Source organism: Taeniopygia guttata, chromosome 20 (genome assembly GCF_048771995.1).
Source record: "Taeniopygia guttata chromosome 20, bTaeGut7.mat, whole genome shotgun sequence".
In the NCBI taxonomy this organism is placed as follows: domain Eukaryota; kingdom Metazoa; phylum Chordata; class Aves; order Passeriformes; family Estrildidae; genus Taeniopygia; species Taeniopygia guttata.
The window spans coordinates 9,722,915-9,738,039 of NC_133045.1; the positions used below are offsets into that span (position 1 = coordinate 9,722,915).

The 15,125-nt window shown below is 48.1% G+C and overlaps 1 protein-coding gene across 4 annotated transcripts in view; it reads left to right on the top strand.

The window, feature by feature from the left end:
- Positions 1 to 10,371: 10,371 nt before the first annotated feature.
- NKAIN4 (sodium/potassium transporting ATPase interacting 4) overlaps positions 10,372 to 15,125 on the top strand; it is a 50,332-nt gene continuing 45,578 nt past the window's right edge. For 2 of the 4 annotated variants that reach the window (XM_072916939.1, XM_004177066.6), the window contains exon 1: positions 10,372 to 10,665. In XM_072916939.1, coding sequence (XP_072773040.1) covers positions 10,612 to 10,665 — 54 coding nt within the window. In that variant the 5' untranslated portion in view covers positions 10,372 to 10,611. The remainder of the gene's footprint in view (positions 10,666 to 15,125) is intronic. The other 2 variants (XR_001122695.5, XM_004177065.6) reach the window with 1 other exon arrangement.

Below are 15,125 nucleotides of genomic sequence, written 5' to 3' on the forward strand. Positions count from 1 at the left end.
CTAGGCAAGAAAACAACGCAGAAAGAGCTGAAATCGGGGGCAGGGCGCTGCCTCCTGCCCGCCACGCCAGCCGCACCTCGCCCGCCCTCGGCACCGTCCTGTGTGACAGCGCGGGGGCCGAGCAACGCCGCCTCAGCGCGGGGCTGGGCTGCGGGGCACGAGCGGGGGAGCCACGGAGACCTGAGCAACGCTGCCGCCCCTGCCTGGCTCTGGCTCTGGGTCTCGCTCCCGGTCCTAATCCCGATCCCGATCCCGGTCCCGGTCCCGGTGCCGGCCGCGGCCCGGTCCCGCCCGGCGCCGCCGACGTTGCAGGGCGCGAGGCATTGTGGGCGCGCGGTTAACCCGCTGCGGGCCGGGCCGGGCGAGCAGCGCCGAAAATATTCTATTAAATCTAACTCCCCGTGCTCCAGAGAGAAGTTTAAGGTATTTGTTTCCACCGGGCAAAGCTGGAATAAAGATTTGCAGCGAGTCTTGCGGGCGCGCTGCTCTCCGTGCGGCTGCAAAAACGACCCCCGGGGTTTATCGCTGGGGCTGCCCGTGAGGGTGAATTACGTGGAATTATGTGGTTTTTCCTCGCACACCTATGGATGTGAGCAAAGTGGGGATTTCAGGTGATGGCCCGTGTGGCTCCCAAGCTGGGAATAGCAGATGGAGGGGCTGGTTGGACCCCCCAGGCCTCTCCCAGCTTCACGTCCAGGTCTGCCTGCGCTGCTGTGGTCACAGCTGGAGCGCTGGGATGGTTTGGGGTACCCAAATCAATATAAAGAGGAGATAAAGCCCCTAAGGAGCATCCAAAGGAGGCCACAAGGATGAGGAAGGGTCTAGGGAAAGCCATTAGAGGGGTGGGTGAGGGTCCTTGGGTTGTTCAGTCTGAAGAAGAGAGTGAGGGGAGACATCATTGAGGTCTGTGCTTCCTCATGAGAGGAGCTGGAGGAGCATCTCTGCTCTCTGGTGACCAGGGGTAGGACACAAGGGAATGGCTCAGACTGTGTCAGGGAGGTTTAGGTTGGATATTATGAAAAGGTTCTTCCCACAGGGGGTGGTTGAGCACTGAACAGGCTCCCCAGGGAAGGGTTGTGGCCCCAAGGCTGCCAGAGCTCAAGGAGGTTTTGGACAATGCTCTCAGGGATGCACAAAATGGGATTTGGGGGTTTTGGGTGCATGGAAACCCCAAAACGTCTGGGTTGGACTCAGTGATCCTTGTGTGTCCCTTCCAACTCAGGACTTTGTCCCCAGAGATCCTTCCAAAGGTGAGGGTGGAGCAGATGGAAAGAGCGCCCAGAGCTGCTTTGTGGTGCTTGGAAGCACAGGCCGGGCGAGCACATTTATGCCATTTCTAACTTCTTTTTAATCATCAGCTGTAGGCACAGGGCAATGATTTAGTGTTTACATCTGAATCCCACAGAGACAATACGCTGCTCATTTCAGTGCAACTCCTAGTCTGGCCTCTGTACTTAATAAGTAGGCTATTATCTGACTATCAGCGCACAGGAGATTAACAGGAGCCATTTTCATTACCATTAATGGTGGCTACACACATAATGCCCTCACATCAATGAGAAGATAATGGGCCCTTAAGTGTGCGTTGTGTAAGGCTGACAGAGGAAGGGGTATGAAATATAAAGCAAACTCGGCTTAAATAACTTGCTTTTCCAGTTAAGAAGAAAGTAATGTCTTCTCATAAGCACCATCATTTTCTGGTAAACGTGAACCAACAGGCAATGAGGTTCCCATTACACAAATGCTGTGTTACAGGGCCTAATGAGCATATTAATCTTTGTTTTTCCAAATAATTGGTAGATAATCCAGCCCGAGCGAGGAGTCATCCTCAACCCCAGATACAGTGAGCAGAAAAGACTCAGCTAGGTGAGGGCTGCAGGACAGGGCTGTCTGCTGAGCAGTAGGAATGTAGGGATGCCACAAACATTTGTCTTTCTCAGCAAATAAATGTGTGCCATTCCCTGGCAAGTGTGATTTGCACTGTTCCTGGAATTTGGGATGGGTGCATAGCTCTCTCCCCATCTCTGCAATGTGTGGCAAATGTCTATTCTGAGATAATAGATAATGCCAAGAAAAAACATTTGCAAAGGCAGCCAGCACTGCCTTCCCTACTTGTTCTCTTTATCTGCTTATGAGCTGTTTCTAACTTGAAACTAAATGACAAATATTTTTAGCACAATTGCCATTGTTATAATTGTTATGCCCAATGTCAAGAACATATGAAACATGATGATAAGGAACAAATTACAGCATAAAATAATACAAGGCAGGCACAGTATCCTTGAGCTGTTTTCCATGTTGAGATTTTCCAGATAGAAATCATTTTGCTTGGCTTCAAAAGGACAATATGCAAACATGTAAAGGTCAGTCTGATTTGAGAGCACCGAAAACAGCTAGAGCCAAATTCTGCAGAGATTTCATGAATAAGTTCACCATAATTGCAGTGAAGAAGACTAATAGCAAATGGAAACGTACTAAGATAAGCTACCTAGTGTGCAATTTTGCTTGTAAATTAATGATGGTGTTGAAACTTCTTAGGAGAAAAAAAATCTCTGGAATAGGATTTAAACCAAAGAGCATTCGTTTTCACTTTTTTCTGTTTTACAGATTTACTAAACCCTTTATAATCTATTAATAAGACTAGATTTTGGTTATTAAATATTGCAGTCCTTGGCATTAATGCAGTGGCATTACCTCTTGGTTTAAATCACACAAAAATACCTGAAAAATTCTCTTCTAGAATAGCTGAAAGCCTGAGCTTCAACTGTTAAAGGCAAAAGCCTTTTTGGACTTGTTTACTGTGGGCTGAATTACAGCCCTCACTAGAAGCAGCACTTGTCATGGACTGAGAAACTGTGAATTTTTATTGCCTCTTTCCCTCCCAACACACCTGAGATGAGCCACTATATCAGGATGTCACAACACTTAAATTGAGGAGGAACAAGAAGAAAAGCAGATCCCGTCTTCGATAAATCTACTTAATAAATCTGAGGAGCAAGGAGCGAGGAATGGACCTGTTTGCATGATAAATGTCACCACTGGAGTTCTGCGTTGTCACTGTGTGTGACTCATGTAACTGTGAACAAAGTACACCTGTGAATGTAAGAAGTGTGTCTGTAACTGTGTGAGCAATAATGCAACACCAAACTCAGCCCTTCTGGCACCAGGAGAAGTCTGGTTAATTGATGGGACTGTGGAAACACCCTTTTCCTGCAGGATTTTTTGGTATTCCTGCTCTGAGTAGCACCCTGGGAACTGCAGGTTGTCACCTGAGCCACCAAAGGCTTCACCTCATTTTCAACCTCACAAGCTTGAGAGTTCACAGTGACTTTGGGGAGGGTCTTATTTTTGTAAACCTCGATGGAAAATTCCTACTAACTTTACGTCACATAAAAAAATACTGGAAAAATTGTGTGTGACATATTTTCTGCCACGGGATGAAACACCAGTTGTTATTAAATGTTTATTTTTATATTATTATTTATTACACTGAATGAATACGATTTATTTTTATTAATCATAGCACTCGGGACTATTGATACTCATTGCATTTGGCAGCCACAGTCTAGCAAACCTAGCCAGCTACAATGAATATTGCCATTAAGCTACAGAAATGTCACATGCACTTAATAAAACAGTCTCTTCCCTTTCCTTGTACAAGGGAATATTACTTTTTTCCTTCCTTTTCAGCTGAGAACCCCATGTTTTCTGATACATTTCCTCAGTTAACTTGACACTGAGACAAATCAGTAACTCCATCTAATGACCAGCACAGCCCGCTCATGGTCAGGCACCAGAAGCCGGAGTTTAGGCAGGGCTTTAGTCCTACAGCTAAATCACAGAGTTCTGCCTATGCCATGACCACACACCACAGCTCCAGCACTGAATTTCATGTCCAGCTCTTCAAAGCACAGACAAAATCAGGACAGTAATCAGCCCCCATCCTTCCTCTGCATATTTATAGGGAATTCACTTCTGATTGAGCTCACTGTGCTCACTCCCCCACACAGCTGGGAGGGCATTTTAATGTGCTACCCATCAGGTCACTCAGACATCCTTTCATTATATTTTTCCACCTCAGAGCTTGAGCTGAAACAAAACTTAAGCAGATACTTGTATTTATAAACCCCCATCAGTCCTTCTCCCTGTGCACATTTTTTTCATTTCAAAAATAGAACAAAATTTGGAAAGCTTTTACATGAGACCACAGGAAGCTTTACTCTGATATTTGAACAGCAAACAGAAAAGCAAAACCTTTATTTTAAAAGCAGCTGTTACTCCACGCAGCTTTAACTTTGTGTTTATGTCACATCCATGTGCGTCACATCACAGTTTGTAGCAATCAAAGTGGTCAGTTTGGTCCAGGAGAGGGAAAAAGCCTGGAAGTGCTGCTTGAATCTACTCTGTGGATACTCAGAATGAACTCTGGGAGGCTGGTTCAAGTGGCTTATTTCCAAGGCAATTAAGTCTTTTCTTAAGTAAATGTGTGTAAAAAATGCTCCCTCAGCCTGGTGGCACCTGACACTGCTGACTTCTTAATGCGCATTAGCTGTCCCTGGCTGGGATTGGAGAGAATATCACTGAAAACACAGCAGGAAAATAGCTGGGTTTGTGTGTGTATGTGTTGGAATATCTTTGGACTGCATGTTCCATCCCCTCCTCGGGGCAGGACTCACAAACGCCCGCTCTGACACCGCACACCCACACTGCTGCAGATGTCCTTCAAGAGACATGCTAAAAGAAACTCGTTATTGATTTCTTCTCCAGCACATCACTTGAGACTTGTTAAATTGGCTGGGGGAAGTTTGTAATCATTTGAGAGGAAGAAATGATTCCTAAGCAAATGGGGAAGCAGCTTTTCTAAATGAGAGCTCCCTAAGCCAGTGCCCGAAACCGGAGACTGCTCTCACCCTTCAGGCGCTCTTTTTTATACTATCATTTGAGAAATGCAACTGTTGCATGGAAACCTTGAATAATCACTTGGTATCAATACCCAGGGACCTTGGCAGCTGCGTTGAATTACTCCTTGGTCACAGTGCCTAGTGAAACTGCCGCTGGAAATGTGGCTGCAACCATGCCAGCTACTCAGATTGCATGGTGGAGGTGCTGGGCTGTCAGCTGTGCTTCCCCTACGGGCTTTAACCCTTTGGGCACTGCCTCCCCTCTGCTCCAGGCTGTGCCTGTTTCATCAGGAATACTGACACAGAATCATAGAATATCCTAGGTTGGAAGGTACAAGGATCCATCAAGCTCCTGGCCCTGCACAGAACAATTCCTTCATGTGCCTGAGAGCATTGTCCAAACATTCCGTGAGCTCTGCCAGTCTGGGAGGCAAGATCACTTTTGTGGGGAGCTGTTCCAATGCCCAGCCATCCTCTGGGGGCAGAACCTGCTCCAAATACCCAACCTAAACCTCTCCTAACACAACTCCATGCTGCTCCCTGGGTCCTGTCCCTGCATATGCCATGCCCAGCGCTACTACGACACTAGTTTGAGCAGCCTTTCTCAAGTTCAGTAGTTGTTACATGTTTTTGGTCTCCAGACCAATAACACAGGTGGGGAATTTCAGTGGATGAGGGAGGATTTTCAGTGCTGCTGCTTGGGTGAGGTGGTCTGTGGCACAAGGCACCCCCTCAGACTAACAAATATGCTGGCAGCTTCCAGGGTGTGTCTGTCTCAATGTTTTTCCTTTATAGCCATGGAGAAATAGAGCAAAGAGGGCTGTGAGAGGCTGTTTGTGGGATGTTACGGCAGAATTACCACATTAGCAAAGCTGTAAAGGTGTGGATTTGAACCTTGACTCCAGTGTAGAGGCAAAGGGGTGCTGCTGCTGTGTTTGATCCAGGGAAAGAATGGTGCCAGTCAGGTTTCCTTCATACAGGCCTCGATCACACAAACAAGGCAGCTACATCAGCCAGATATGGACAAATTGTTCACCTTTTTCTTACTCTGACGTACCAGAGAACTTGGTGAATCTGCCTTCTCCCTGTGCCATCCTCCACCTGCTCATCAAAGAGTGATAAGAATTTTTTGTGCAGCTCAGCAAGGTAATATTAGAGAATTACAAATGTGAAATGCAGACGATGGTGGTGTAAAAATGCCGAAAAGCCCTGATTAGGAGCTGCCTCCCCCCAACAATGGAGACTTCACAGGGATCAGAGAGAAAATGACAGATTTCACACACCAGTTCTGATGAATTTTACAGATCGCCCTGGGCTGCAGGGAAACAAATTCAAAGCGTAAAAGTCATTGAGAATTTTTCCTTTCTTGTGCAGCAATGAGAACAATTTCTGAAACATTGTGCTTTGCTGTCACCAGGCTGTTTTCCTCAGCAATTAATTCACCAGGCTGCAAAAGGAGGGGAAGATCAATGTGTGGTTCCTCTGACCATGGCCTGCTGAGGATGTGCCACTGTGGTGCTGCTCAGTTTGGGCTTCTCTGCTTCTCTAGTCCCTCTGGAGAGAAGAAAGACATGTCTGGGCTATTGCCACCTCTTGGGTCTTCTACCATGATAGTCTTGGCTTCAGTTGTCTTCAGTCCCAGACCAGCAATTATTAGCCCAGGGTAATGGCAGGTTTGAAAAATTACAAGTTTAAAATTAGAAGGTCAAGAGTTCTTGTCCTTTTTTTCATACTCTCTAGTTGGTTCAGTAATCTTTCTCTGTGCTGAAAGTCTTCAATAAGACATGTGGGACACATCACAAAGTCCAGTTTTTACAGCCAGAGCTGGCTGCCCAGGGTGACTGGAGGCAACCTTGAGTCACCAGCAGATAGATCCTCTCCCTGCATCCAACGTTAATCTTGAGGAGACAGGAAAGAGCTCTTTCCTTCTCCCATGCAGGAAGATGATTTATCCTAAGTCAGTTGTACATTTTAAACTTCCATAGTGTCCTGTGGCAGGAAGCTTCACAGCTCACCCACCTTGCATGTGCAGACTTGCCAGTGATCATTTTGGATGTGTCTGCAGGAAATCCTGCTGTGTGCAGTGCTGAGCTGCCATCACTCAGGCCACTGGCAGCAGGGCTTACTTGTACTTGTGACACAGAAATAGGATGTGACATGCCACCTAGGGAGGCTGCTGTGTGCCCTGGAGCAGGGGAGCAGGCTGGCTGATTAGCTCTGGGACAGGCAGGCTTTGCCTTTGGGGTGTGGATGGAAGGGTTGGAACACTCTGACACCGCTGTGTTTGATCAGACATCTGCAAAGGCACCGTGACCCAGCTGGTGTTATTAAAATGGAGAGGAGGTGGATGTAAATGAACCGAGTGGAATAATGCACCCCATGGTACCACGGGATGTACAGAGCATCTCCTGCCTTCAGCAGCTGTGACAATTACAGGGTTTAGCTGTGAAGAGACATGTCCCCAGCTAATACTTTTAGCCTCCACTGCTCCTCTTGATCTGTCAGAGCAAGGAGGCTGCAGGTATTAGAGAGAACAAGCTGTGGTACGGTGCTGCTGCTTTGTTTCAAGTGTGCTAACTTTGTTTCTTCATCTATTCTAAAGTAAACCTGTGACTTCTCCCAGAAATTTGGGTGTAATCAGACAGGTGATAACAAGGTCCCACTAGCTAAGGTTAATCACCCCTGGCAATGCAGCTGGATCCATGCAACAATACATTTGCATGAGAAGAGGTTCCTGATTCACTGTCTAGAACAGGGACATTCAGCCTTTGGAGCATCATTTGAACCCAAGGAAGTTTCCCACTGCATGGAGGGATTCCATTCTCTCCATGAAGTCAGGATGTGCATCAGAATCTTAAAATACAGGCACATCCTCAGGAATTAAAGGAGGGTAAAAGAAACAACCAGGATCTCTTAAACATCCCTGTGGCCTGGCATTTGGAGAGGGCTGCAGTAATGACCAATTCTTTGTCCTTGGTCCTCTCCTCATGCTGAGGGATGCAGGTGCCTGTCATTGCCTTGCTCTGTGTACACAAATCCCTGTACACCAATATCCCTGCTAAGAATCCCTCATACCCCATCCAGAACCTCTTAATCAGGAGAAATCCGTCTTAACATTCAGACTGGACTCTTGAAGCAACATTTCATCCATCAAAAGCTGAGGGTGAGTTTATACTTCAGGTACTTCAGGAAATAAAATATTCAGAATACTGAGCAATTTTTATTTTCTTTCTTTTTTTTTACTAAATTAAAGTTGTAGTTGTTTTTTAGGACTTAAACTTTCAATGTAGATGTGTGGTCCTGCCGCACTCATGCAGGAATTCAAATGGTCATATACACAGGTAAGAAATCATATCAATGAAGATTATAATATCAGGCTCTGGGAGTTTTAAGTCTCTCTTTGAAATACAGGTTGTGTTATTCCTGTGGCCTCACCCTTATTGAAAAGCTCAGGAAAGTCTGTGTTTTCCTTCACAGGCATGTGGAGTCCTGGCCAAGCCATGCTTGCTTTCTGCACAGCTTATCAAGATAAAAGTGCAGGTGGAAGAAATCCTATTTCTGTCAAACTTAGCCCGTCAGCAGCAATACCTTTTGCTGTTTCACACTGTGTCTCCTTTGCAGTACAACTGAGCTGGAAAATAGCAATGCCTACAGGAGGTTTTTAGAAGCAGGAGGTGGAACAAGAGATGCAGAAAACCTTAAGAACCAGCACAAAAGCCAGGTTCTAACGTGCATGGCTATATCCCAGCTTTCCCCTGCTGTTCCCAGCAGTTTCCAGAGCATGTAACAAGTCCAGCCTAACCCCAGGCCGCTTTTGGCCAACTTGAGCTCATGTTCTAATTCTGATGTCAGTTGCCTGACCCTACAGTGCAGAGTGAGACCTCCCTGTGCAGTTCCTAAGGAATGTTTTATCTGCATTCATGAAAAAATAAACTGATCTTTGCTCCATTGCCTTTTCCATTCAGAATCCATCTTCTGGGGAATGTGAATACTGCCAAAGCTTCCTCAGTCCACAGTCTTCTGGGTGAAATAAATTGGTTTCTTCTCTGGGTGTTTCCTCTCTGGGTGTTTTCCTTTCACCTATAATAAAATGTGTTTTATTGTACCTGACTGCATTAATTGATGCCTTGGTTATGCACAGTGCACAGGTCAGATAATCAATATATTTACCATTTAAAACCAGAAGGGTTTGTGATCAATTCAGAGTCTGCCTTCTAATCTCAGGTATTCAGATGTTGTTTGTTTGTTCTGTTTCTCACTGTGGCTGATGTGAATAACAATAATGTTGTTAATAAAAGGTTTTAAACATTCCTAGCACTTGAGGACCAATCCTGCTTCCTTCGGATATAGGCAGGGAGTGCTTTCCTCTAGTGAAATGATAGAGCTGCTCTGATTTCAGCTGCCACCTCCTTCTCACCCCACTGCAAGGAGCAGCGGCCGTGCTTATTTAAACTGGAAGTGGGGCTGATCACTGCTGTGGGGAGTCACACCCTGCTTGGGAGGCAGAAATGAAACCCTGACTTGCTTCAGAGGAAGAAGGGACAGCCAGAGGCGACAGAACGAACTGTTGTGCAGACTCCAGAGCCACCGGAGATTGCAAAGAGACGACCTTGTCACCAGATGAGGCTCTCCCAAAGCTTCTTATCCTGTTGTGCTGAGCTTAGCAGCAAGTCTGTCCCACTCCCAGTGTGTGGTGTGTGACCTGCTCCTCGGGCCGGCGACAAATGTGTGCACAGGGTGGCTGGCACAGCCGTGCCTTCGGGATCCTGCTTCTCCTTGGCAGGGCAGGCAATGGGAAGGACTCGGGCGCGTAAAGGAGATGGTTGTGTGTTTGTGGACTTGCTCTGCTGTTCAAAATTAAAGTCTACTGCCTGGCTTTTCTGCAGCTGCAGGGTACAGCGAGTGGTGCGTGCAAGGTGCTCAGATAGAAGCACTTTTGGAAGTAGAGCGATGCTCTCCTACATCCCTCTGCTCCCAGTCATCTGGGATTCCTTCTCAAGCCTGAGTACACTGTAAAATACCCATAAACGTGCATTTTAAAGAATCCCGTGTCTTATCGCCCTTTAGGAATTTGTTTTCCGTGTGTATCCACTCTGACAAATGTTATGAGAAAAACCATTGCATTTTAGGTTAGTTCCAGGCTTTATAATATTCAGGGTGAACATGCCAGCACCTGCACGGGGGAGAATATGTGGGAAGAGGAGAGGAGCTGCCCAGACCGTGTGGGAAGAGGAGAGGAGCTCCCACATCACCTGCACGGGGGCGCATATGTGGGAAGAGGAGAGGAGCTGCCCAGACCGCGTGTTCCGCACGCACACCTGGCCAGCCCCACCACTGACCGCTCACTCCCGCGTCCGGCCGGGAGGAAAACAAGGGGCTGCCCCGTCCGGGGAACCGGAGCTGCCCCCGCCTCCCGGGGGAGGGCCGGGGCCGGAGCATCCCAGCGCGCCTGCGGGGGCCCGGGGGGCGCATCCCGGCGTCGGCGGCAGCCCCCGCCCCGCCAGCCCGCCCAGCCTGCGGGACGGCAGCGCCGCCGGAGCGTTGCCCTTTTAAGCTGTGGCCCCGCTCGCCTCCTCCCCGGCTCCCGGAGGGGCTCCGGCAGCGGCACCGAGCGAGCGGCACCGAGCGAGCTCCGCGGCCGCCGAGCGGAGCGGAGCCCCAGGGCGGCGGCCAGCGGGCTGCCCCTGCCCTGCGCCGCTGCTCGGGGACCATGGGATGCTGCACCGGCCGCTGCACCCTCATCTTCCTCTGCACTTTGCAGCTGGTGAGTGCAGGCGCTCGGCATCGCGGGGACCGCGGGGACCTGCGGGTTCGGTGCCCGGGACGGGGCCGCGAACAAAAGCACCTCGGTGCCCGCTGCCCGGGCAGGGCTGCGCTCCTCCGCAACTTCGCCTCGGAGCAGCAAGGTGGAGGGATGTCGGGCTGCGCTCCGGGGACGCTGTGCTGTGCCAAGGGGAATTTACCGGTGCTTAGAACTCCAAAAAAAAAAAAAAAAAGAAAAAGAAAAAGGAAGGGGGCAAAAAAGTAGTTTTCAATTAATAAGTTGGTGTTTATAAAATACAACTGAAAAAAAAGAAGAAAATGACTCTTTGAGAGGAGTCCCGGCGGCTCGGTGGCGATGTTGCAAACCAAAGCAAACTTCATACGTGCATAAACCCACCGGTACCTTCAGCCTCCTTCACGGAGAGGTCCACCCGCATCCCGCCCTGGTCGCCCGCATCCCACCCTGCTGGGGTTTGTGCTGGCTCGGATGGAATTATTTCAAACCTCCTCGGGATGAAGTGCTTAGGTAGAATGTGCCTGTTAATACGAATATATTTATGTAGGAATAAACTTCCCAGTGTGCGGAGAGTGCGGTCCCTGATAGGCACGGGTCGGTCCTTGGCGAATGCGGGTTCCTGGTCCTTATGACATCTGCATTGATGGTAAACAAAGGTCTGGTTGTTCCCTGAGTGTCTGCTCATCCAGCCTGGAGCTGGAGGGTCCCCTTCTTGTCAATAGCTAATGGGCTCCAGGGCTCCTCCAGCCTTAAAAAGGAAATGACAGCATCTAGGGTTTTAATTTCATTGCCGTGTCCCAAATTTGCTTTATTTTGGAGCGTTAGCAGCACGCAGGAAAGGGCAGGCTTCCTGCGAAGTTCTTTTGAATAGTTTGCTGGTGCCAAGGGGTGAGTTTAGTTAAAACTCTTTGTTTTGGAGTTTGGTGCTGTGACAACGTTTCTTTTCCTGCAAAGAGTCAGGGAGCAGGACTGAAGATGGGAGAGGAAAACTGGGAACCTGCTAGTTTTGAAATTATACCTATCAGCCTAAAATTGCTAAGGAAGAGGGTGGGAATGCACCCCTGTGAACCCAGACTAGCAAAATCGGAAGATGAGTGTGGAGGATTTGACTCATCGTTAAACAAAACACAGAATAGGAGTGATGGGGTTTTCTTGCACAAAGCTTCTTGCTCAGCATATTTATGAGTGAGTTGAATGGCTGGGGAGTGTATTTAGTCTCCTGGATTATTTCTTTTGATTTTTCACCCGTGATCACACAGGAAAGAAGCTGCACCCTGTATTGCGTTAGAAATTGGTGTCTCAGCGCTCACGGTCTCTTAAACCCATCACTATGTCATCCTGCTCTAAGCACACACTCACACACTGGGGAAAAAAAAAGGGAGGGAATGAGAAAAAGAAAAAGAAAAGGCCATGAGCTGCTGGTGCTGCTCTGATTTCTGACAAGCCGTGGGAGTTTTCTTGTATCCAAGATACGGGGACAAAGAACCCCCAGCATTTTATTTTCCCTAAGACCCTCCTCCTTGAAGAAAAGAATCAGTTTGGCTCATTCTTCAGCAAGTTTGGATGCCTCAAGCTGTAGCAATTTCCCATGGCACTTGCTGGGTGAATTGGTAGAGCTGGAAAAATGTGAGCTATGGTGAGGGAATTTCTAGAGCTGTGCTCTGGTGGCGGTGAGGTCAGGAGATTCTGGCCAGATCCCAGCAACAGCTTGGGTGAGGGTGAGATCCAGCTTTGGTGGTGCTTTGTTATTTACTTTATTATTTAATTAAGCAAACTTTGTCTGTAAATCATCACATCACTTCCACATCCGCACGGCCGAGTGACGTGCAGGACTCGCTGCTGCCCAGGGTGGGCTCTGCTAAGACAAAACACTGAAGCAATCAGGCCAAGATCATCAATAAATTATAATGATGTGAACTTCCTTTGCTCCTCTCATGTCTCTGCTCAGCTTCATCTGATACTTTGAACCCTTCACAGCCTTCCCTGTTTGTTGCCAAGCTCTGGGTCTCCCACTGCCGAAGTCCCAGGGGTGAAATTTTGGCTTTTGTGTGGACGTTTTGCCTCTGAGTTAAGTGGGGAGAGGATTTCGGTGCTGGGATCTCCCACTTCAGTTCCACAGCACACTCCTGAGGTCTGCTACGTGTTCTGTTGTCTGTTCCTCAGAGCTTCACACAGCTTTTTATATAAATGATGAATGGAAACATGAACAACCCCCCAAAAAACTTGACTCAGTGATGTGAGTCGCAATGCTTCATATAGATTGTTTTATTATTAGGTGCAAGTAGTTGAGTGAGCGTGTGGGGAGAGTTTGCACACTGCAGACTAAATGTTTTCCTGGGGAAAAAAAAAAAAAAAAAGGCAGAAAACAAACAAATTCATCATTTGCAGTGTGTGCTCCCAAAGAAAAAGTTTGTGCTCCAGCCGGAGAGCAGAACAACGTGTGAATTGAAGGAGCTGCTACACAAGGCGAATACCAACGAGCTCCTCAGCCCCCCACGGGCTGAGCCCCGTGGCACGGGGAGAGGAGGAGAACGTTTGCATCTGTCTGAAGAAAATCAGGGCTGACTCCCCAGCGGTTTGCTAATCAAGGGGGGAGGGAAGGCTGTAGTTTGAATAAATAATTTGCCGTGCTCCAATTTTAGATTATTGTTTCCTTGAAGCGTCCACGTTAGACTCGGTGCTTTGCTGAGCAGTGCTGCAGGGAAGCTGCAAGAAGGTTCTGGCTCTCCCTTCCTCTGTCCTGGTGTGCATCCCTGTCCCTAATCCTTCAATTTTTCCCAGTCCAGCCGTACCTCCAGCAGCAGTTTGGGTGAAAGTTGGCCCAGGTCAGAGCTGCCCTGCAAAAGGGTTTATCCTCAGCCATGGATGGCATGGAGGAGGACCATCAGCAAAGTGTTGGGGTGTTTTTCCAGGGCTTCTGATTCCCAAAGTTTGTCACCTCGCCATTCTCACTTTGCCTGAACACCTCTGCCATCCAGGAGCTGTTGCCACCTATATCAGATCACCAGCCTTTCCTCATTCCTCCCAACCTTTGGGCAGATGCGTATTCAGAAACAAGAGCAAAGTTTAAATGAGCCATAGGCCTCCCCAGGAAAAAAATCTTGAGGTTCTCTGTCAGGGAACCTCTGTAGTGGGTAAAGAAATGCCCCATATAGGAATTAGAATTGAAAAAGGTTTGCCAAGGGCAGGATTTCTGAACCCGAGTGGAATGAGGCTGTCACACCCACCAGTGGGCTGGGTGGGTCCTGGTGAGGAGCCACGGAGCAGGGCTGGGTTTCAGGCAGGGAGATATTAAATAATCATTGATTTGCTGCTTTCCTCTCGGCCAGTGTGAGATTGCACCCAACTGGTGAATTTTCTGGAGCAGTAAGTGCCTGTGCACCGGAGGCATGATGTGAATTTATTTCCACTGAGCATGGAAAAATTCCCTGGCTCCCTGTGCCCTGTCCCTATAAATCAAACAACTGTAGTTTCTTTACATTCTGTCCATGGATTGAGAGCTCAGATGCCAAGCAAAGCCTGGAGACAATTTTACAGATACATTATAAATCCCCCTAGAATAACAGCTTCTAATGGAAAAAGTGACTAATACTTCAAATGAGCACAGAACAAGGCGCCCTGGGATGGGACTGCACATCGAGACTAACCAAAAGTAACTATATACATTTATTTATTTATTTATTTACTTATTTCCTCATGCTTTCTTTCTGCCTTGCTCCTTTCTTAGTGTTTCCTTTTTAATCTCTTACAGAAGAGGATAAGCAATTCTGGAAGCTCTTTGAAACCAGCACAGATCCTTCTCTCACTACTCTCTTGAAGTGCTTTTATTGGTTTGATTGAGGCATAAAATGATGCAGGGCATGTGAGGAGTGAGGGCAGAAGGGGAGTGGCAGACTGGCAGTGGGATGCCATGAAAAGGATGGATCTGGGCAAAAATGCAGTGTGAGTTAAAATAATTGGAATAAAGGTATTTTTTACACAGGCATGTGGTGATAGGACAAGGAGAAATAGCTTTAAATTGAAGGAGAGCAGGTTTAAATTGGATTTTGGGAAGAAATTCTCCCCTGTGAGGGTGGTGAGACCCTGAGAAGCTGTGGGTGCCCCATCCCTGGAAGTGTCCAAGGCCAGGCTGGATGGAGCCTGGAGCAGCCTGGGACAGTGGAAGGTGCCCCTGCCCTGGCAGGGGACTGGAGTGAGATGATCTGAGGTCTCTTCCAACCCAAACCTGGATTCTGTGATCCTGCCTGTCTGACTCGATCCCTCAGCACACGTGGGCTGCGAGGGGCAGGGTGGCAGACGTGTCCCTCTCCAGGGTGAGGAGGAGACAGGATTGCAGTGTCTGAGGGCTGCAGAAATGATTTGCTTGGCTTTCTCCTCTCCACCCCAGGGATCATTTGGGCTGGAGGCTGGGAGAGGAGAGCAGGATTTGTCTCTCCCCTCCTCTG